Here is a 23,571-nt window from a genome sequence, read left to right as displayed (position 1 = left end):
TCTTTTACTTCTGCGGTCAATTAGAAGTTTGTTTTGAATTTTTTCACAGAAGCAGCCCATGTCCCAAGAGGCAGCAAGAAGGGGTGGGTTTAGAAAGCGAACTTTCATTTTCAGGGCAAGAAACCGAAATCCTGATGACTTGCCGTTTAAGATCCTGCAGCTGGTGTGTGAGAGCTGGCAACCACGCCAGCCCTGGGAGGGAGTCGCCTGTCAGCTGCGTATTTAAGACTTGGTGGCTGGTCACTCTGGGTGAATGCTGCCTGTGAGCTGGACACAATCTGGGCACCTCGAGGGAGAGGACAGGCCCAGAGATAAAGACTGTCCTCGGGAAGGTTCCCGTCCAAGTAGAAACAGACCCTGATCCCTTGGTGCGGTCCCTCACTCTCACTCATTGCTGTGACCTGCAGTTCCTCCAGGATGCCACTCTTTGAGCCTTTACACCATGACCTCTGTCTGTAACAGCCTTGCCCACTGGGTCCACCTGCCAAAATTTTCATCTCATTTAAATATCATCTGTCACTGCTTCCAGGAAATCTGTAACTAACACCCAAGTAGAGCTGATGCTATACACCCTCCTCCCCTGCCCCAAATACTTTTTTACCTCCTGTTTCACGTACCCTCCAGACCTCTGTCGCCTTCCTCCAATGAGCTGCAGTTTGTTTTACAAGGACCTAAAGAGAAATATAGATTAAGATGAAATACATGCAGAGCAACTGGCCTGGACTCTTACAATATCCGTGTCGTAAAAGGCAAAGTGGCTGAGAAATGGTTCCAGGGTTAAAAGAGACGAAAGCGCCGTGCAGACGAATGCAGTGAGTGATCCTGGGGGGAGTCTGGATCTGAGGAGCAAAAAGTAGCCACACAAGACGTTTTGGGAACAAGCAGGGGAATTCAAACATAGACTACATATTAGAAAATAGAATATCAATGATAGATTTCCTAAGCGGGAAATACATTGTATCTCAGATAATTTGTACGGAGGTCATACAGGAGAATGTCCTTGTTCTTAGAAGATACAGGCTGGAGGATTTAAGGCTGTAGTATCACAATGTCGGCAACTAACTCAAATAATTCAGAAGAGAGATGATGGATGGGTGGATGGGTAGATAGATAACAAATGTGACAGAGTATTAACAATTGGTGGTTCTAGGATTACGGGTGGTTGTTGAGCTATGCTTGTGACTTCTCTGTAGGTTTAACGTTTTTTGAGTGCCTACTATGTGCTGGGCACTGTGCCTAGTTTTGTATATGGATTGTCTCATTTAATCCTCAGAGCAGCCTGGGAACGAGGGAATTCTATCATACCCATTTTCCAGTTGAGAAAACACAGACACAAAAGCCAGATTCAAGCCCAAGCCAAAACGCACATTAACCCTGCTGCTCCAGTGGACACCGTTACTGTGAAATTACCAAGGATAGCTCAACAATCTTGACCCTCTAGAAGAAACATTTCTCGTTTGAGTCTGAGGGACTTCAACGCTTTACTGTGGTGTAGCGGTTAGGAGCACTGGCTCTAGAGCCGGCCTGGGTTTGTATCCTGGCTCAGGTGCTTCGTGGCTGTGTGTTGTTGGCCAAGTCACTTAACCTCTCTGTGCTCCCATTTCTCTTTCTTTTTTTTTTTTTTTTGTAAGAGAGGATGATAATAGTAACTACTTCAGAAGGTTGTTCTGAAAATTAAAAGCACTATTAATGTAAAAGCTTGAAACAGAGCTTGGCCCAAAGTAAGTGATCAGTAAATGTTTATTGTCACTGTTGCTATTATCCGTGTTCTTGTAATCCCAGCACCCCCTCCATGGATAAACCTGGAAGATCCTTCTCTTCTGCACCCAGGGCTGGCTTGCTTCCTGGGGCTGGCCCCTGGGTCACCGCTGCCTCTGGCAGGTGGCCCCTAAATGAGTGCTCCAGAGATCTTAGTGTGGGGGATGGGGGTGGGACAGGTTAGAGGCCTCCTCGCCCCCACCTCTTCCGCTCAGGACTGCCTTCCATAACTCCCCTGCAAACCAGTTGCTCGGGTGTTCTGTAAAGACCTCCGAGGAAACACACAGCTGTTTTGTGGAGCCCACAGACACACAAGCTCAGCAGAGCCCCCCAGACCTGCCCCAGAGGGCTGGAACCAGCCTCTTTTTATTTTGTTTGTTTGTTTTGCGTTGCTTTCGCCCTTTATACGTTACATACGTTTTTGGCTCCTTAGAAGGATCAAGACAGAACCCAGACAGGGAGCGTTTATAACTCTACCCATGGCCGTGGTTCTGCCGGCCAGATATGCACACACTTGAAAAGCCACCCTGAGAGCTGGCTTCAGAAAGGGGGTGGTCTCGGTTCTGTAGATCGGTGATTGTCTCCTCCTGTCTCCCTTCTTCCAAGACGAAGGAAAGGAAACGATTACGGCCATAGTGGCCACAGAGCCCAGGCTGCCTTGGTGGGACCCTGTGGTCAGAGCATTGAGCTCTGGGAGTGCAGCAAACAGTTTTTGAGTCTTCTCTATGTGTGATGTGTGGTGCTAGATGCTGGGGATGCCGAGGCGATGCGGCCGGCTGATGATCCTCATCACGATGTGAAATGATTTCATGTGTTTACTTATTTGTTGTGCATCTTGTCCACTGGAACAGAATGCAGAGACACTGCTGTCGGGCCCCACCAGCCCCACCTGGGTCCTTAGGATTCAGGGCTATGTCTTTAGGCAGGGAACAGTGCCTGACAATGAATCCATGAATGAATGCATGAGTGAATGAATGAATTTCACCTTCTAAAGGGAGAGACAGATGTGAACAGATGGTCACATTGCAGATGAACTGGAAAAGATGATGTACATAAATTTATGGATAACCCGAACACGATAAGTGTTGGCAGTTGAAACTAGGTGGTAGGGATAGTCAAGTTTATCCCGTGTGTTTGGAAATGATCATTAAAAAAAGATAGATTGCTGGAGAAGTACAGATGAGTGGCATCTAACCCTGAATTGAGAGTCAGGAAGGCTTCCTGGAGGAGGTGGCCGGAAGTGCACTATGAAAAGGCCCACAAGCGTTCAGGGAATGTAAACAGGAGGTGGGGGCAGAAAGGACATTCCAACAGACATTACCACATAAGCAATGACCTGGAGGCAGGAAAGAGCAGCGTGTGCAGGTGAGGGAAAGGCAGGAGATACAGGTGGGGGTGCTGTGTGGCCAGCCAAGCAGCTGGACTTTACCCCGGGGGCAGTGAGGAACCAGGGAATGTTCAAGCAACAGAGCGACTGGGTCACCTTGTTATGTGAAAAAATAAAATGCTTTCCATGTAAAGCCCTCGGCCTGTTCCCTCAGCCCTTATCTCTTCTCCCAGAGCATGGCTGGCTTTTTTGTGCCTGTCTCAGGGAGTATCATTTTAGAGGTCTTTTTGGTTTGGTTTGTTTCCAGGTAGAAAGTTTGTTTTCCCCAGAAAAGGGTCAAAAAGTCATAAAATGGAGGCCTTTTTTTTTCAAAGGGAAGGAAGGTAGAGAACGCCTGCTGATGAGAATGGAGGAACCAGAGAGGTTTGGATGCCTGGATGGCTCCCCCTTTCCCAGAGGACGCCAACCCCGAGAGATCCCATCACAATTTTATTCACTCCAGGTATTTCTCTCCGGGAGGACAAAGCATTAAGAAAGCAGCTGAAGTTTTGCCGTGACCGATGCTCAGTAATCACGAGCATCCTGTGACTGGCCCTCCTCCCCAGGTTCATGTCCCAGCTCTTTCCCTGGTACCGTATTTTGTCCTCTGGGCCCCACTCCTTTCGTTCAACAAGCTGAACGAGGCATTGTCAGCTGCACGGTTCACAGCTCCAGCCATCTGCCCTCTGGTGTCCCTTGGGAAGAGCTGAGCACTCTCGAGTGGACAGATTACATTTTATGTCTTGGGGAAAAACAAGCCACCAGATGGGGAGGTAGGACTGGGCATGATGATCCTAAAAGCTGACACACAAGTGCCATCCAAAACGTCTGACTCTTTGGCCAGGGTCACATGACTGACGGCCATTATGGCCACATCCAAAGCAAGGGCGAGTCTCCCCTGTTTGGCTGGAATAGTGTTTTGGGGATTTTGTTTGTTTGTTTTTTTCAGAAGGTGATGAATCGGGGTGCTTTTTCATTGCTATATTCTTGGACCTCCTCTTTGCTAGCTCTCGTGCACCAAAATGTTTAAAGCATTGGCTGGAAGAATTGGGAAACAACAAAGGGGAGGCAAACGCTTTCTCATCAATTAATGTGTAAAATACCCAGCAGGCATTGTCCATTGCCTGGAGCTGTCCTAAGTACTGCTTATGCCAGTTCTTCCATCCAGGGGACCTCACATTCCACTGGGTAGGACGGGACTCCTCCTGGAATTTCAGCCTCTGCACCCTTGGAAGGGACAGTGGGGACAAGAGTTGGGGTGTAGGGGAAGTGCCAAGTGTGGGCTGAGGTTGGAATTGCTCATCACAAGCCATCATGCATGAGCGTGTGGCCAAAAGACCACAGATAATGTTAACTGTTGAAGTTCTTTGTTCCTGGAAAAGAGACGTGTGCTGGTCTGAGTTTTCTGAGGAGGTTTCTGGGTATGGACCAAAGCCACCAACCTGGAAATGTGCCCAGATTTTGGTCTTCAAGCCCTGAAGGCCCTAACGTAGCGCCACTCTCTCTAGCTGTGTGTCCTTGTGCAAGTGGCAAAACCTCTCTGGGCCTATCTCCTCACCTGAAAAATGGGGATCGTAGTATTTGCCTTCAAGGATTGTTAAGCCTGGACGCAGTAGGCGTTCATTCATTAAATCGTAGTGGATCCCTACATACATGCATAAATTAAAACTCCTTTGACTTACTGAAATGTTAAGATATTTCCCAAGGACTGTAGGATACTGTCAGGCACACACCCTAACGTGGATCACGAACACAGTGTTTCCAAGTTGCCCGCCATGCAGACCTAGAAGGATATAAATGATCCCTTTGTTATACACTGGTATTTGCATACTTTGCAGTTCCTGGAGTCCTTAAAATGGTCTGTTTTCTCTGAACAGGACATGTATTTCTTCCAATCACTCTGACCTTACTTGTTTGTTGTTGGCCCTCCCCAAGGGGGCGCAAGGTCATGTCCCTCAGCGCGGTATTCACGGGCCTTAGCACAGGTGCTCCGTAAAGGTTTGTAACTGAACACGCCGATTTTAAAGGCTGGACCTTCTGTGGCTTTGGCCTGGGGTAGCTTCTTCTGCGTTGTCACAAGCACCCTTCCTAAAGCAGACTCTGTCCTTTCTTTCACTCTTTCTCTCTTTAGGTTGGGAATCCAAAACTAGCTTATCTGTTCACAGGTGCGCCTTTCCTAATTATGTCCTACCCAAGAACATTCAGAGGGCCTGCATCGAAAGGCTTGTCTGTTCTTTTTTCCCTTCACTTTGTTCATAGACTGGGGGGCTACTTGTTCCCTGGCAATGCTGTGTGCATCCTCCGTGCGTGTGTGATTTAAGTTCCCCCCATTCTCCCTGATGGAGCCTGGCAGGTGAGGCAGAGGAGGCAGGGCGAACTGGGACTCAGGTGGGTGAGGATGGACGCGGTCAGGGCAGACCAGCTCCTCTCTCGTGGAACCTGGAAGTTTAGGCTCATAGCAGGGCCACCACCCATGCAAGTAGCTCTTCTCAGCCCTACAGGCCCTAGAAGAAATGCCTTCCCTACAAGGTAGAGGGCTCCCTGGAAGCTGAAGTTATGGCCTGCGATGACCTTCTCTGTCCTGCGTACGTTCTTCAGTTAACCCTAACCAAACTGAGTGCCTCGTGATCTCATGGGTAGGCTTCATTCTTCCCACTTGACCGATGAGGAAACTGAGGCCCTGATGAGTTGAACGACTTGCCCAGAGTCATGAAGCTAACAACGTGTGGCGCATTTGGACCCAGTTTCGGCCTCGTGTGACTTTCTCAACTGCATCCTCCATCCTTCTTAGTAATCAACACTTGCCTTTTTCCAAGAACAGTATTCCTCTCCCCTTATACAAGTCACCAATGATTGTATGATGCCCCAAAAGGCAGATTCTAGGAAATTAGGGCTGCAGGAGCTGGGGGAGAGGAGGGAAGCCAGGGCCAAGATGAAGCCTCTGTTCCAACGCGCCATTGTCACAGCCCCAAGAATGGGGCCCTGTTAGCCATCTGCAGAGGCCCAGGGCTCTGGCTTTATTGGTTGCCATGGCGACCCTGGCCTTGACAACAGAGGCGTACTTGGCTGAGTGTGTCATTGTGTCCCATTGAGTCTGCAGAAAAGCCAATGGGCTGGGGCTGCAGACTGGAAAGAAATGTCCCCAGTCCCTGCCAGCACTTTTGTCTCAGCCTCTAGAGCAGATAGGAGAAGAGAGAGTGCATCTTTGGTGTTCCAGAAAGGTCTGGGGGGTCCATTTCTAGCCAACGATGCATGCAAAGCTTTCATGTTCCTAGGGCAACATAGCGGAGAGATGAGTCAGACACCATCTTTGTAGGACGTCTGGGGAGCGTTTACTATTTATTCAGTGATTGTTTGCAGCCAGGCACTGCTCGAGCTGGGGATACAGTAGTGCCCCAAGTCGCAGGTCTCAGTTCACCCTCTGCTAGCCTACAAGGTAGGTTCAATTGGTACTATCCCCATTTTACAGATGAGGAAGCTGAGGCACAGAGAGGTTACTGAGTGTGCCTGAGGTCACACAGCAGGTGAAAGAGTCTGGGTTCATATTCAACACCATGCATACCACCTCCTCAAATGCCCAACATGGCATCTTTCTCACTGTATCTTTCAAATCGTTTAACTTTCAAAGTAAGGACCCTTTTCAGGAACGTGGAGGCCGTGCAGGGTCCACCGTCCACCCCTTAGGATGGTTAGTTCTCAACTCACCTCAGGAGCCTCTCCTATGCCCAGATCACACCTGTGAGACTGGGATTTCGTTGGTCTGGGTGGGGCCCTGTCAGAGGTGGAAAGCTCCCAGCCAGATCATTGGCTGTGAGACCTTGGAGAAGCCCATTAATCTTCCGAGCCTGTTATACAAGAAAACACGGCAGGTGACTGAAATTACATGTGGAAAGTACATGGCATGTAGTGCGTGAACAATGAACAGCACGTAGTAAGTGAACAATAAACAGCGGCTGATTTTTCCAACCATTATTCATTCTCCAGAGCAATGTGGAAGGATTTGTTAATATATTTATTTTTTGCCCTTTCTGATCCTTTTCTGTCCATTATTCATCCTCCCTCCAGAGCAACGTGGAAGGATTTTTTTTCTTTTTTTTATTGGGGAATTGGGGAAGGGGAACAGTGTTGGGGAATTGGGGAAGGGGAAAAGAACAGCCAAGTTCTTGTCCCTTAATCTTAGTTGTAGAGGGCACAGCTAGCTCAGCTCCAAACCCAGTTGCCGTCTGTCCTCCTGGGAGCAGCTCATGATAGCTCAGCTCAAGGTGCCATGTTCAATCTTAGTTGTGGGTGGGCGTAGCCTACCATCCCATGTGGGAGTTGAACCAGCAACCTTGTTGTTAGGAGTATGAGCTCTCACCAGCTGAGCCATCCTGCCGCCTGTTGGCAGCTCAGCTCGGGCACAGCTCACTGGCCCATGTGGGAATCGAACTGGCAACCCTGTTGCCCAGAGCTCGGGCTGTTAACCAACTGAGCCACTCGGCCGGCCCCAGGATTTTTTTTTAATATATTTATTTTTTGCCCTTTTACCTGAATCCTCTCACCCTATTTATTGATTTAAACATTGCATCCATCCATCCTGTCTCACCCTCCAAATGCTCAATGCTGATTAGTGGAGAAAACTAATTAGCATTTTAATTGAAGGAAGAATGTTGCGGGGGAGGTGGCCGACTAGAGGACTGGCTATTGGGTTACTGTCTTGTTTTGTCCGAGGCTCACAGTAAGAAACAGCATTTGTAGGCCCACTTCATTCCTAAAAAAAACAGAAATTACCCTCACTTGCCATGCATGAGGATGGTCCCTTTGCTACTTACGTTATTGATTGATTTAAATTTCTCTTTCAATTCTGATCATGTCACAAGAAAAAGTCCCTGTTTGATGCTAGCCTGCCTTTAACAGCTGTCCCATACCTGCCAGTCGCCCATTCCAGCAAAAAGAGAGGTGGGCTGAGGCCTGAAGTCTTGGATCATCAACTAGACCCAGCTTTTAGTTTAATAACCTGCTCTAACTTCACGCCATTTTCCTCCCAATCACCTTTGTGTGTGGCAAATGAAACTTTTGAGGGAGAGAGATTGGGTCGCGATGGGAAAAGATTCCAGGAAATACACTTGATTTAAATTTTTAAAAGCAAGTGGATTCCAAAGAAATACGTTAAGTAAATACATGTCGTATGAGAAGTAAGAAGGTGAGAAGTCCTGTGCTACGTAAAGAGCTGGGGTGTGGAAAACACAGGGGGAGACTTGGAGATTGAGAGTCCAGGAGTGCCAGCTACCAGCCTGTGTCATTCAGATTTGGGGAGTGCCCCCCAAAAGCTCCCCTCCCACCCTGGAGTCCCTCAGGCCACCCCCTCCTCTATCCAGATGCACAATGCAAGGCCCAGCAGATTGCAGAGGGTGTGGTGGGAAGAACAGGGTGATGGTGACTTTGGGGGTAAGAGCAGTGTGCCCAGTGGACCCAATGACTTCAGATTGCAGGGAGGGGAATATTAAGTCGTTTCAACGCAAATTTCCATCTCGCTCACTAATTATACGAATGGTCAGATCTGCTTTAAAAGGCGGGTGGTACTGTCCCCACGTCACAGCTCAGACGGGTTGAGTTCATTTGCCATGTAAACGGACTCCAGGAACTGTGCTGAGCTCTGGATGCCATGGTGAACCAGAAATCCTCGACCCCCACTCTCTCGGGGTTTACATTTTTCTAAGTGTGATTGGAGCATTTTAGGCAGGAGAGTGATGTGAGATGAGCTATCCTTAAAAAGGTCAAGGATGGGCCGACCAAGTGGCTCAGTTGGTTGAGAGCGTGAGCTCTGAGTAACAGGGTCGCCGGTTCGATTCCCACATGGGCCAGTGAGCTGCACCTGACCTGAGCTGCCAACAGGTGGCAGATGGCTCAGCTGGTGAGAGCACGTGCTCCTACCAACAAGGTTGCCAGTTCGACTCCCACATGGGATGATGGACTATGCCCGCCTGTAACTAAGATTGAACACGGCACCTTGAGCTGAGCGGCTGCAAGCAGCGACGGGCAGCCGGATGGCGACTGGACTTGGAGCTGAGTTAGCTGAGCCCTCCACACTTAAGATTGAAGGACACCAACTTGGCTGTTCCCTTTCCTCAGTTTCCCAACACTGTTCCCCCTCCCCAATTCCCCAGTAAAAAAAATCTTTTAAAAATGATAAAGCTCAGGGATCAAGTAGAAAACGGATGGAAGGAGAGTAAGAGAAGCCAAGAGGCCACTGAAGCGCTCCGGCTATCATTACCCTCATCCAGGCCAGAGACCGCGGCGTGTTTTAGGGACTTATTCCTGAGCACAGGACCCCTGCCCACCCACCTCTCATGTTCCAGGCATCTCTGCCCAGGAAAGGGAGCCTTTCCTTGTGACTGGCTTGCATCTGAGGGGCTGCAGGGTAAGTCTGCAGGGAGACTCTGCCTGGGGCCCTTTCCTCCATCACCCCAGAAGCTACCCCTTCCTTAACTTCCTCTTCCAGTGCTCTAAGATGTCATGCCCGAATCCTTGAGTATTCCAGATACTCTCAGGCCTCCGAGCATTTGCTCAGGCCTTACCTCCCCTTTCTTCTGTGGCTTCTGAAATCTCCCAGGCTTCCAAGATGCAGCTCAGGTGACACATTACTGGAATCATAACTCCCACCAGAGTTCATCTCTCTCTGTTCCCGTGGCCCCTGGCTCATACTAGCAGATAATCATGATTCTGTTATTACATTTTGTCTTATACAGAATTAGTTGTTGACGGCGAACTGGGAAATTTCTATATACCGTACATATCTTGCCAGGTTATTTTAAGAATGTATTGACACGACGGATGGAGCAGCCTAGTTTTTCCCCGTTCATTGCTCCACCACTAAATTAGGAGCTTTGGAAAAGGAGAAGCGTTTTATTCATCTTAGTTTCTCCTGTACCTAAAGAATGCAGTGCCCGGCCTGTAACAGAAGCCTAATTAATTTTTGTTGATTGAATTAATGGGCTACAGAAAATGAACAAAAGACGTTCACTCTGCTGGGGTTGGAAATATATTATGCTGAGAATTCATGTCTGATAGAGATCAAGTTTTGTTATAAGGTCGATTTCAACTGCGGGCCATTAAAATGTCACTGCTACGTATTTCACAATGTGACATCTTGTAATTGAAAGTGTGCGGGTGTGACTCTCCCCTTTGCAGAGCATTCAGATGTTAATATGTGAGTTCTCCAAGAGTCTCCCATTTTAAAAAAAACACGTTTAATGGAAATTGAATTGTGTGGCTTCTTAAATGCTCCCATTCGAGACAAATGGTTTTAAGTAAGAGACAGCAACTGCTCTTTCTATATAGTTACCATGCTGCTAAATTAACAGTCTTGCATTGAGTTGGATAATCTGGAATAGATAAAATAAGAAATCAAGGAAAGAGTATGGTTTCTCGGTTAATCTGTGGTCACACTTTCCAAGCCCATGATTTTCTCAACGGTATATCCTCTAGTGAAGAGCAATAAAATTTCCTCTCTGAAATAGATCATTTGCATTCATTAAACCCCATATCTACTACAGTTAGGGGTTTTGTTATTCGCTGAATTAATCAATATGTTGTAATGAGTAAAAGCAAGGGCTTGGGGGGGGAGGGTGTCACACGAGCCCAACTAATCCTGTGACCAAGGACAAATACCCTAACCCCTCTGAGCGTCCACATGCTCGTCTCTAAAATAGGGAGATACCCTACTTGCTGGATGGTTGGGCCCATTGAACCCTTCCGAATCTCACCCAGCAACCTCATAGCACAATCACTTCCACCCAGGAGGAAATCCCTGATCTCTCACCAGGAGAGAAGAAGGTTTAAGTGCCCGGAAGTCTTTTTCCTTAGAGACCCTGCGGGGGGCCTTACTTCACCTGCAAAGCTGAAGGCAGAGGCATCATTGCTCCCCAGATTTGGCGCTCCTCAGTCAGAGACTTGAACCAGATGCTGTTAGCTGGAACTCTGCAAGCAACAGAAATCCACTCAATGTAATGCAAGCAAGCCAAAAACCAAAAACGTGTGTGGGATGGAGGGGCTTTCTGAGCTTTCTTACTGAGGAACTGTTAGGATGGAAACACATATCCCTGGCTCCTGGTGTTTCGTTCCATGTGGAGGACATCTATAAGCGTAACACTCCTGGCTCTCCCCTGCCCCCAGCTGCTCACCCCCAGGGCATGGGGGACTCGGGTTCCCCTCACTGGGTTCAGCAGTGAGTATTGCACCCAATGCCAAGCTGGGCTGCGGGCTTGAAATGGAACCAGACAGTCCCCCACAGCTAGGACCCACTTTCTTTTGCGGCTGCTTCTCTCTACATAGGTCACATTCTTCTCCGTCCAAAGACCCTGTTTCAAGGCTGGCCCCTCTCACAGGGTAGTGGGTGGCTCACCACGCAGCTCGGAGGACTCTGGCCCAGCCCGGTCCATCAGCCTGGGCCAGTGGGTCACACAGAACAGACATGGCTGCCAGGTCTGCTCCCCTGAATGGAGATGGAGGGGGAAGTTTGTGAGAGCAGGGAAGCGTGGTGACACCCCAAAAGGTGCCTCCTGCACCCACGCCCGGGGGAGCCTCAGTTTCCTCATCTGTGAAGACAGGTTAATGACGTCGCCACCTCCTAGGGCCTCTGAGGATGAAGTGGGGGTAGTGTCTGCCGCAACGGCTTGAACGTAATAAGTGCTGAATACATAATGGTTAGAAGACGAGGACTGCATCTCTTACATAATGGTTAGAAGACGAGGACTGCATCTCTTCGGTCTCTGTACCCCAGTGCCCAGTGGAAGGCCTGCACACAGTAGGTGCACCATGAATATTCACAGAATCCTCAAGTCAATGCCAACAACCTCCCTCCTTCATTCGTTCTTCGCTTCTAATAAATCAGCCTGACGTCCCACTAGCTGTGGGGGCACTGGGTTGGGGGGTACTGCCAACCCATCATCAGAGCTCAGTGCCAGGACACCCACACATTTTCTCACCCGTACTATTAAGCCCACATGCACTTGGCTTTCTGAAACCAACCCGTCATCCCGCTTGTTGCATTCTGTGCTACAGAATCCCTCGGGATCTGTGTCTACTGCCTCCAGTTGGCACGTCCTCCATGCTGTCATCAAGCTGGTGCTCAGTGGAATGCTTTGTTGCAGAGTGAATGAAAGGATGGACATCTGTGGAGTGTTTGGACTCAGTATTGTGTAACGGTGAAGTGTGCTGACTCTGGGGTCAGACAGGTCTGAGTTGTTTTCAGATCCATCACTTAACTGCTCGGTGCCTCAGTTTCCTCATCTGTAAAAAGGGGACACAGCATTGTTGTGGGTGCAAATAATAATCACACATAGTAAAATCCTGTATGTCATGTGCCTAACGCAGCGAGTGACACCAGAAGAAAGGACTCGGGGCAGCAGGGTCCACAAGTAGCAGTGAGAAGTGAGCGCTTCCATCATGGTTCTGAGATGCAGCGCAATACAACTGAAAATACACGTGCCAAATAACAAAGCAGGTGCTTAGCAAGAAGGCCCACAAACGACAAGATACACAGAGAACATTGGAATGGTGGCCTGGGGCGAGGGGGAGGAGAGTGGGAAGAGGAGATAAAAGGAAGAAAACAATGGGGAGGGTGCGGGGGAAGGTATTGCCCACTGATGATGCAAAAGGCAACTAGCTAGGCTAGGTCGAGGGATTTGGGGGCAGGACTCAGGAGCAGTCGCGAGTCAACAGCACTCCTGTGAAATGCAAGCTGAGAACCCTGACTCCCTGTTGCTGTGTAGGGTAACTATCCAGTTTGCCTGGGCTGTTCCAGCTTCAAAACAGCAAGTCCCACTTTCTGGCAACCCTTTGTCTCGGGATGGTTGGTGGTGCTGGAGATGATGACACCCCCCCCAAAAAAAATGAGCCACCAGATACTCCCCCTGGGTCCACAGCATGCCCAGACAGCCTGACAAACAATATTCTGTGTAGCAACAGGGCAGAGGGAGCTTCCAGCTTCCCACGTTGCTGTCTGCTCTGGAGTTTTCTGTCTTGGTCCTTCCATTGTGCAGAACACAGACTTGCTTGGCTTGTCCCAGGTGGATGGCGCGCTGGGCTCGCCTACAGAGGGATCTCAAGCCAAGTCCATCCCCTCTCTCTGTTTTTCCCATCTAGAAAATGAGCATAATCATCCTACCTGGTGTTAAAAATGAAAAGGCTTTTGGGCCGGCTGAGTGGCTCAGTTGGTTAAGAGCTCGCTCAAGAGTTTGAGCTCTGAGCAACAGCAGTTCGAGTCAGCCCGAGCTGAGCAGCCATGAGCTGCCAACAGGTGGCGGGATGGCTCAGCTAAAAAAAAAAAATAATAAAAAATAAATAAAAAAAATGAAAAGGCTTTCAAAGTGAGAGGCAAACAGCATTTATTTGAGATCAATAAGAACAGCTATTTGGGACACACTGATTCAGACAGAAGCCCAAATACTGTTCCAATTAGGAAACAAAGACGACGGGTATTTATGAGAAGGGGAAAGGGAACAATTGCATCAATAGAAGGAAGGCATTTCTATTGGTGCAGATAAGCTAACATAGTAACGCTAATTCTAAACAACGTCTTCAATTTTCAGTCCGGTAGTCGTATCTGCTTTCTTGTTATCTTTGCAAGCAAGTGTTTGGGAAACAAGTTTGCTTTAGTCCCGGTCCAAAGTTTATTTTGTCCTATTTTAACATTCCAAGGTTTGCGGCATAAGACATGCAAGGCACTCATGCAGCTTTGACTCCATTTTAAAGTGGCTCCATTTTTTTGTTTTGTTTTTTGATCCTGGGATATGGTCAAGGTCAAATGAAAAATGCACATGAATGGGCTTTGATTTTGTGTATATTCAGTGGGAAGCAAAGGATTTGAGGTCAGAAGAACCTTCTTCACTATGTGGGGGGTGGGATACTGGGCCCAAGGGGGAGTGGTCTTCCCTGGGTTAACTCTGCGTTTCTGGTTCTTTCAGGGTAAAAGTGTGTGAAGGGGACCCTTGTTCCTGAAGGAGGGACCATGGCTTCCATGTTGCTCACCCAGAGGCTCATCTGCAGCTTCCAGCACAACTACCGCCTGATTGTGCCGGGTAAGCCCTGGGGATCTTGGCAAGAACTGGTCCTAGCGGAAGCCACCATCCAGACTAAGGATTCCAGACTGGAAGAGTCCTTGGAGATACAGGGACTGGCCAGTCAGTGCTTCAGGGGCTGTCCCACCATTCTCCATAAAACAGCCTCCATCACTACCTCCTCGCCTTCCCCCATCTCTGCCACATGCCCCTGTGCCCAGGCAGACAGCTCTGCAGTGAGCAGGGAGCTGATCTATCCTGGAACCACACTGTTTGCACGGAGATGGTGGTCCTAGCAGCTAGAAGGGCCCAGGCTATCCCCATAGGGACCGCTGGGCAAAACACATAGCTTGAGCTGCTGCCAATAAACAAAGCAACAAAAGTCCTTGTAATTGACATAAAGGCCCCCACAGTGCTTCAAGGGCACTGGACAGGAGGTGGCCTCCCAGGAATGCACCCCCCCCCCATCCAGCCCTCTCCCTCGCCTAGGTGAGCTTCATCAGTGAGCACCCTGCATGAGACCTCCTTCCCACAAGGAAGGCAGGAGTGAGCCGTTTTACAGGTGAGACAGCTGAGGCTCAGAGAAGCGAAGTCATTTGCCCAAGGTCACACAGCCACACAAATGCAAGCGAGTCTGTCTCCAAACGCTGAGTTCTCCCTCCTGTGGGTGCCTCCAGGAAGCTCTGAGCGAGGGAGAGGCTAGCAGTAGCTTCCCTTTGGACACCCTGTGTTTCCAGTCTGCCCTCCAGTTCTCCCAGAGCCCCGTTCTCGTCATCCAAGTGTGCCCTTGTTGTTGTCAGTCCCATCTGCCTTCTGAAGACAAATTGCTGGCCGTGTCCATGGTTTGCATGTTGAATGCTAGTATTCGTGCCCTGGGGAGGATAAAAAGCAGGAATGTTCACTTCTCTCCCTGCAGTATTAACAGGCTTTTATTTTAAAATCAATGTGTTACTTTGGGGTGATTGTAGATGTACAGAGAAACTGCAAAGATATTCCAGAGAGATCCCCTGTGCCCCTCATCCACCCAGTGCCCCCCACTGTCAACATCTTACATCATGAGCCTGCTCTTGTCCAGACTAAGAAGCTGACCTTGGCACATCACCGTGAACTGAACGCCAGGCCTCTCTTTGGACTTCACCAGTTTCTCCCTTAATACCTCTTCCTGTGCCAGGGTCCAACCCAGGTTTCCACATTATATTTAGTTGTCACGTCCCTGCTCTGCAACAATTTCTCAGTCTTTCCTTGTTGATCTTGACCTTGAGAGCCTTGCTGGATTATGAGTAGGTTTTGAGGTTTGGTTTTGTCTCATTTAATTATAAGAGAAGCATATCCGTGCTTACCTGTTATTACGTTGGAAATAAACTGAGGGGGTGGCCCGTTCACTCAGGTGGTTAGAGCGCAGTGCTCATAACACCAAGGTTGCTGGTTCGATTCCCACATGGGCCAGTGAGCTGCGCCCTCCACAGCTGGATTGCAGATTGTTCTGGTCTGTTCCAAGTAGGAGGGAGAGTCACGGGCATGGAAGATTCATTCATTCCGTCACTAGTGTTGCCGAGCAACCTACTAGGTGCCGAGTGCTGCTGGACTAGGTGCTGAGGATATACCAGAGAAAAGGGCATGGCCCCCGGGGGGTTCCAGCCTGGTGGCATATGTTGCTCAGCCTTTGAAGGTCATTCTCAAGGACATCTGAGCCTTCCCAAGGACACGACAAGGAAAGAGCTTTGGATTGGGTCTCATAAGATGGAGCTACTGACTCCATCCACCTATTAGCCATGGGAGCCTAGCCAGGGGTCAGAGCTTCTCCAAGCCTAAATTTTCTCATCAGGAAAGTGGGGATCACAGATTTCTTGTATCAGAAGAAATGGTTCATGTGAAACCACTTCATTTATATTTACGATAAGGTGGGGAGTGTCCTAACTCCCGTTTTATAAGCATGGATATAGAGACACAGTGCAAAAACCAGAAGTGATGAGACCAGAGTTGCTCATCTCTGCATCTTCTTGGCTAGAGTTGGATCTTTTTTGGCACACCTGTGCCAGATTTAAAAATCGATACCATGAGATTTTTTTTTTCTTTTCTTTTGGCCTATCAATTTGGCATATCTAGTAAGATGGATGAATGGATGGCTGGGTGGATAGATGATAGATCGATCGATCGATCGATCGATCGATAGATAGATAGATAGATAGATAGATAGATAGATAGATAGGGTTGGTTGTTTTTTTCATACGAAGGCAGTATTGACAAAGATACAGAAATCGGCTCTCTCATGCACTGATGGGCAAGTAACAATAGGGGAATGGTTTTTACATGATAGGAATAACAGCTTACCCTTAACCCACTTAGCCCTCACCATAACTCCATAAAACAAGAAACTGAGACTCAGCGAAATTAAGTAACTTGTCCAGAGCTTGCAAGGGGCTGAACCAGGCTTTGAGCCAGTCTGGCTCCAGGACTCACACACTTACCTGCTGTATTAATTACCTGGTGCCATATAACAAATATCCCCACACCTAGCAGGTTAAAGTAACATATGTTTATCATCTCGTAGCTTTTGTGGGTTGGGAATCCTGGAGTGGCTTACTGAATCCTCTAGCTCCAGGTGTCTCGGGGGGCAGCTGAGCTGTTAGCTGAGGCCGTGGTCTCATCTGAGGCTCACCATCAGAGCCGGGGGTCCACTGATGTCAGCGTGCTGGATTCAAGGTCACATGGACCTCTTCCTAAAGAAGCTCACTACATGGCAGCTGCTTCCTCGGAGCGAGAGAGAGCAGGAGAGAGCCCAGGTCAGTAGCCTTGGCCTGCCAGCACACCCACTGTGTGCAAATGCTTCCGTGTGTGTCTCCACCTGTTGGAGCACATTGAAGCCATTCAGCGTGATGATAATTCATGACCCGAGATAGCTTCGTTTCATTCCCCCCACACCACCGCCACCATCTTATATTGACAAATAGAGTCCAGGACTGGGAGACTAGGCAGCAAGATGATTATCTCTAGGTTGTGAAACTGGACTTGTTTGTTTTCTGTGTTTTGGTTTTTTTCATTGTTGCCTAGTGATATTTTCCTCAGTGAGCATGTTACCAAAAAATAAGCGGGGTGGACAGTTGTGGGCAAGATGAGATTGTTTAAAAGAGAGGGAGAGCAAACAACTCCAGGTGAACTTGACTTTGGCCAGGCTCACACCCTTGCTGTTTGGGAAAATTACATTCATTTATTACTCTCAGTATAAAGATCAAGGGGGCATTGAAAACGTTTGATGGCTGTTTTTATAGTTTGGAGTTAAAAATTGACTCTGGATTAGTGCGGGCACCGAGGGTGGCGAGCGTCATTATCAGAGCCAGAGGGCTGTGTATCAGGGCACACCCCTGCCTTCTGGGGGTGCTGCTTTATTCATGAATGAACATGCTGGATCATTCAATATTAATTCAAACTTCTTTTGCTTTCTTGTGCTTCTGGTAGTAATTTGCCTTTCAGGGAAGCGAGTTGTTTTGCTGCAAATGTTTCATTTCAAGGATTCACACTAGATGAAATCGAAAATAGCATCACTTAACATTCATAGTATCTGCAAAAGGAGAAGTCAGACGGACAATGTTCCAGCTTAGTCACTTACCAGTTGTGTGATTTTGGGCAAGTTAATTGACCTTTCTGAGCTTTAGTGTCTTCTTCTGTAACATGGGAATAATAATATTTACCTCCTAGGGGGTTGTGAGGATTAAATGAGATGATCCTTGTAAAGTGCTCCTGGTACATTCACCGTAAGTGCTCGAAAAATGGACATCTGCTCTTGTGACTTGATATAAGAGATCTCAGAAAAGCCTTCCTTGATCACGCAAATCTTGTTTTTTTCTCTTGTGGTTTATGGCGTTATATACCATCAAGAGAATTAAGAGGACATTATAGATCATCATGGGTATTGTATTGGTATTTGGTTGTATTAGTGTTTGGTTATTTTCCTCTACAAAAAGTCAAAATTGAGACACAATAGGGAAAGCGGAAGTATTAGACCTGAGTTCGAATCCTGGCTTTGCAACTCACTAGCTGTGTGACCTTGGGAAAGTCGCTTAACCTCTCTGATCATTGTCTGTAAAACGGGAACAACAATACCATCTCACGAGTAGGTTGTGGATTAATTAAAACAGTAGGTGAGAGTTTGCCTAAGTAGGGCCTGCCTGGCACACAGGAGGGGCCGAAAACGTGTCAGCTTCCCCATCCTCCTTTTTCTGATTGGCACAGTTGCCAACACACCTTCCCAGGCTCTGATTTTCAGGATCTCTGCCCAGCAGTCTTGGCCCTCTTCCATCCACACCCACAAAGACTTGGCACATGGTAGGAACCGATGAAGTTCTTGGAACAGACCCGTCTGCCTTGCACCTAGCCCTCGGCATTCCCACCCCAGGAAGGATGGGTTCTCACCTTCTCTGCACCACCTGCCCCCACCCCACCTCCCAGTTCCCATTTACCTCATTGTCTTGGCTTCCTTATAGCTGCAGCTCCCACAGCCAAGTACTTACATTCTCATTATTCCCACCTTCCCATTTCTAAGAAACCTGATTGCGACGCTGTGATGTCAAGACATTTTTGGGAGAAGGGAAGTAGGACTTGCGTGTCCTCGTTTGGAGGACAGCTTGCCAATTTTGAGCTTTTTACCTTCCCCCTTCGCTGAAACGAAGAAAGATCGGGACCAGTGAAGAGCTTCTTTTATCCAGGAATGCATCCCTGTTTTATGCAGGCCCAGTTGCAAATCAGCCTTGACCAACTGGTCAAGGAAGAGATAAACAATTGAGTGGAAAAAAAAAAAAGTCATCCATGTGTTCCATGACCTTTAACTCTCTGCTAATAGAATCAACTCTTTTCGTTATAAGATCAAACAGAAGAAAACAAAAGCTGGTTTCTTCATTCCTTAAAATAAGGGTACTGTTGGATTTGAACTGGCCTTGACGTTCAAAGGGCTACATAATGTATTACATTACATAATTAATTCGGAAACCTTCTTTGATATCCAAGGCAATTGTGGAAAATTAAGTATGAATTTAAATGTGGTTTCTAATATCATTTTGTATGGTTTGGCAAGCTGTGTGTGCACGCGCGCGCGCGCATGTGTTTGTGTGTGTGTGTCACAGAGGAAGAGATACTAGCATATTCCTTTGCCTGTCTAAGTTTTACTTTCCTATGCTATGTAATGGAAGCAATAACAACTCCCCCTAAGGGTTGTAAGGATGAAATGAGATCACATATATGATTTATATAAAGTATCTAATGATTCCTTAGTTTGATGCAATTATGGCAACCCAAGTAAGTGCAACTAACATTTCAAAACCACCAAGTATGTACCAGGAAAATAAAATATGACCAGGAACATTAAAGGGACGTCTAGGGGTTACTGGTTGTAAATCATTACACACTTCTCTCAGATTCAGAAAGCTGCCTTTCATTCAGGGATCAGTGAGACCTGGGTTGAGCCTACCCTTTATGTCTCTGCCACATGCTGAGCTAAAAAACTTTGTAGTGGTTAGCCTGGGAACTCAAACACCCTCCATAAGGTTATTACTATGCAAAAAAAATGTAAAATGAATTTCGAGCATATGACTGGTGCCCCAGACTTTTTTTTTTTAACAAAAAATCATCTATAGGTGGGAACCACCTGAATTCAGACGTCTGATGAGTCCCTCTTGAATGATTTTTCATTGTCCCAACTAGAGGCACAACTTGAGGAAGTTGCTGCTGACATCGAATGGTGGGGGTCAGGGATGCAACTAAACATCCTACAATGCACAGATGGGCCCCCACAGCAAAGAACTATCTGACCCAAAGTATCCACAGCGCTGAGGCTGAGACACTCCGGCCTCTATCTCTACATTTAGATATAGATGAAATTTTTACAAAATTTGGATGATTTTTATAACCTGGTTTTTCACATTCTAATACCGTGGGCATCTTTCTGTGTCCATAAATGTGCAAAATGTCTGTCTTGAAACTATTGACAGATGCAGAATATTCCATTGTCCACGAAATGGTGGAATATGTCATACTCTATTTAGCTACCCTCCATTGTTGGACATTTAGGCTCTTTTCTCTTTATTATTGTTTGAGACAGTACTGTTATGAATATTTTAAACCTACGTCTTCGTACACTGGTCTCATTATTTTTTTAGGATAAATCCTAAACTATAAGATTGCTCGATCAAAAGGAATAGGAAGCTGGCATCTACTTACACACCCACCACCAGCTCACTAGTGTGCCTGTTTGCCATCACCATCACTGGCACTGGGCTTTTCCATTTTTAAATCTTCAGTGTTTTTGTGGTACCCAAGTCTGGCCAGACTCAGTGTCCTGGGGCCTTCTGGCTGGGACGGGGTTGAGGTCCTGGTACCGCCTCTGTTGGGGACATTGGGTGTCTGTTAGGGCAGAATTCTCCTTATATCTGCTATCACCAGGGGTTCTCATCACCTTTTTTTACTGCAGGATCCAGACATATCAGTCAGGCTGCAGCCAAAGTCGACGTTGAATTTGATTATGAAGGGCCTTTGATGAAGACAGAAGTCCCAGGGCCCAGATCTCGGGTGAGTTGAACACCCCTGAGTGGTGTGTTTCCAGAACCGAGCAAAAGGGGTCCATGAGGCAAAAACACAGCTGAGCTTAGGGACCATATTCTTAGCTGCTTTCGGAGAATCCACCAGTAGAGATCTGGGACATTAAGCCATTCCACCATAAGAAGTCAAAGAAGGCTACCTAGAGATGTATCAGTTAGCTGTTGCCACAGTAATGCTGTGTAACAAATAATCACAAAACCTCTAGCCTGCAGATTGCAGCTCCTGCATCTAGGATCAACTGGGAGTGGAAGCGGCAGCTTTGTTGGACACATCTCCATGCCTAGGGAATGACTCGCCATCAGTGGGTCACTGCAGTGACTTGTCTCTGTTCCATGTGTCTCCCCTTCTCCAGCAAGCTGGGCTGGGCTTGTTCTCACGGTGATTGCAGAGGAGAGCATGCGATGGCCCAGGCTTCACGCTGGCCCATCGTCACTTCGGCCTCATTCTGCTGGCCAAAGCAAGTCACATGGCTGGCTGTGAGTCCAGAGTCAGGGGCTGGGTCAGAACATGCCACCAGCAGTGGAAGAACATGGCAATGATGTATGGCACAGGACATGGTTAGCGAATGCCCTTGAGCTTGACTTTAAAGAATAAAAAGGAGGAATTTGCCAAAGGAATGCATCCTCTTCTAAGCAAGGGGCATGGTACGTGGAGAGGCATGCAGGGTGACAGAACATGGCATGTGAGCGGCATTGGGCAGCTCTGAATCCCTGGAATAGATGTTAGTGTGTGAGATGGAAGAGACACACATGAGTCAGATGAGGGAGGTTGGAGCCTCTCAAAGATGCCACAAAACCCAAATATAACACATTTTGGAATGCTGACTAACCTTGACCCTGTGTTGTGATATGCAATACTGTTTCTAATGTTTGCACCTGAAAAATAACAGTGTAAACCTTTTTAATACAAATTAATCTTTTTTCTTTACATATTTTGCAGATTTTATCCAGTGTCATTTTTTTAGTGTCAAAGATACCCCTTTTGTCATTGAAGCTATTTTATAAACCCAGAAATATTTGTGGTGATAAATAGTTGTAGTGATTGTGTTTGTTAACGAAAGGAGAGACTTTTTTTTGCATATTTCTATTGGGGAGTAGTGGATTTTAATTTAATAGTAGTGAAATACTTGGAGTAATTTTTTATGTTGTCATTAATATTTTCTATTTTTATGTGGAAATATGTAATTTTTTTACTAAATGCTAAAGTTTATTTTACTTTGAATCATATTTACAGATGAAATCTTTATACTATTAAAGCAACTGGTTTATAATTCCCAATTTCTATATAGAATTGTACCGTGGTCTATAGAGTGTTTGGATTTATAATTATAAATGGGTCTCTGCAAATTTATATTTTCAGTTGATTTTATTTTTCTGACAGAATGTTAAAGCCTTTTTTCCCCCTAAATTAAAAGAGAACCCATGCTTTTATAGGCACTACATAAACGCCTTCAGCTTACATTTTTTTTTGTTAAATATTTTAGTTGGATTGTTATCTTCCAAGTGTCTAAATCTCCACTATGTCTGTTGTACTGGTAATTTAACTGGCAGTCGTTCCCTGCTGACAATTTATATTAAACAATTTTAAAATATTTGTAATATTGTTGGCTAATGAACTATTAAGTTATCGGCATGAAAGGGGGCAAAGCTCCAAGACTTGGGAAGACACGAAATATTTTAAGCTGCTTTGGAAGAGTGTGTCCTTGCTATAATACTTTTGCTTTTCTTGCCCGCAGGAGTTAATGAAACAGCTGAATATAATTCAAGTAAGTGGGGATGAGGTAGCATTCCTTCCATTGCTTCTCTGTTACAATTTAGCTGAGAGACACAGATGCTTCCTCTGTGCCGGCTATTTTCCAAAAGAAAAAAGAAATATGCAGCCGACTTTTTTTCTCATTTTTCTTGGGATTTCTTCTTTGACTCATGGGTCATTTGTGTGTTGTTTCTTTCCCACATTTCGGTGAACTTCCTAAATTTCTTCCTGCTATTTCTAATTTCATTGCCTCATGGTTAGAAAATATAGTGTGTGTGTGACTCCAGTCCTTTTAAATTTATTGGGCGTTTTTTATGGCCTAGCATATGGTCTGGCCTGGAAAACGTTCCGATGTGCTTGAGAAGAATGTGTGCTCTCCCGTTGTTGGGTGGGGTGTTCTATATAGATGTTTGTGAGATCTGTTGGTGTAGAGTGTTGTTTAAGTCTATCTCCTTGTTAATCTTCTGCCTAATTGTTCTATCCATTATTGAAAGCCATGTTTTGGAATCTCCAACTATTCATGTAGAACTGCTTTTCTCTTCAGTTCTGTTTTTGCTTCATGGATTTTGGGGCTCTGTTATAAGGTGCTTATATGTTTATAATTGTTATATCTTCTTGATGGACTGACCCTTTTGTCATCATAAAATGTCTCTCTTTACTTCTAGTAAGATTTTTTTTTTGGTTTTGTAGTCGATTTTGTTAGTAGTATAAATCATTCCAGCTTTCTTGTGCTTGCTCTGAGAATCATATACCTTTTTTCATCCTTTTACTTTCAACTTATTTGTATTCTTGAATCTAAAGTATGTCACATGTCAACAGCTTATAGCTGAATCTTTTTATTCAGTCTGACAATTTCTGATTTTTGATTGGCTTGTTTAATCCATCCACAGTTAATGTTATTATTCCTATGGTTGTATTTACATCTTCCATTTTACTGTTTGTTCTCTATGTCTCATATCTTATTTACTCCTCTTTTACCTTTTTTTTTTTTGCAGTGAGTATCTTCCAGTGTAACATTTTCATTTCTCTCATAATTTCTATATATATATTTTTTCGTTTTCTTAATGG

General features: G+C 46.4%; 1 protein-coding gene across 3 annotated transcripts in view; it reads left to right on the top strand.

Annotated features, from left to right (window-relative positions):
* Positions 1-23,571, top strand: part of ABAT (4-aminobutyrate aminotransferase) — a 69,933-nt gene that overhangs the window by 19,159 nt on the left and 27,203 nt on the right. For 2 of the 3 annotated variants that reach the window (XM_019666129.1, XM_019666130.1), the window contains exons 2-4: positions 14,071-14,184; positions 20,624-20,721; positions 22,487-22,516. In XM_019666129.1, coding sequence (XP_019521674.1) covers positions 14,115-14,184; positions 20,624-20,721; positions 22,487-22,516 — 198 coding nt within the window. In that variant the 5' untranslated portion in view covers positions 14,071-14,114. Of the gene's footprint in view, positions 1-3,510; positions 3,588-14,070; positions 14,185-20,623; positions 20,722-22,486; positions 22,517-23,571 lie in introns of those variants that run through there. The other variant, XM_019666131.1, reaches the window with a different exon arrangement.

The sequence above is a fragment of the Hipposideros armiger genome, unplaced genomic scaffold (assembly GCF_001890085.2).
Source record: "Hipposideros armiger isolate ML-2016 unplaced genomic scaffold, ASM189008v1 scaffold_461, whole genome shotgun sequence".
NCBI lineage: Eukaryota > Metazoa > Chordata > Mammalia > Chiroptera > Hipposideridae > Hipposideros > Hipposideros armiger.
Note: the sequence above shows the minus strand (reverse complement) of the source record. Positions and strands in the feature narration are given on the sequence as shown.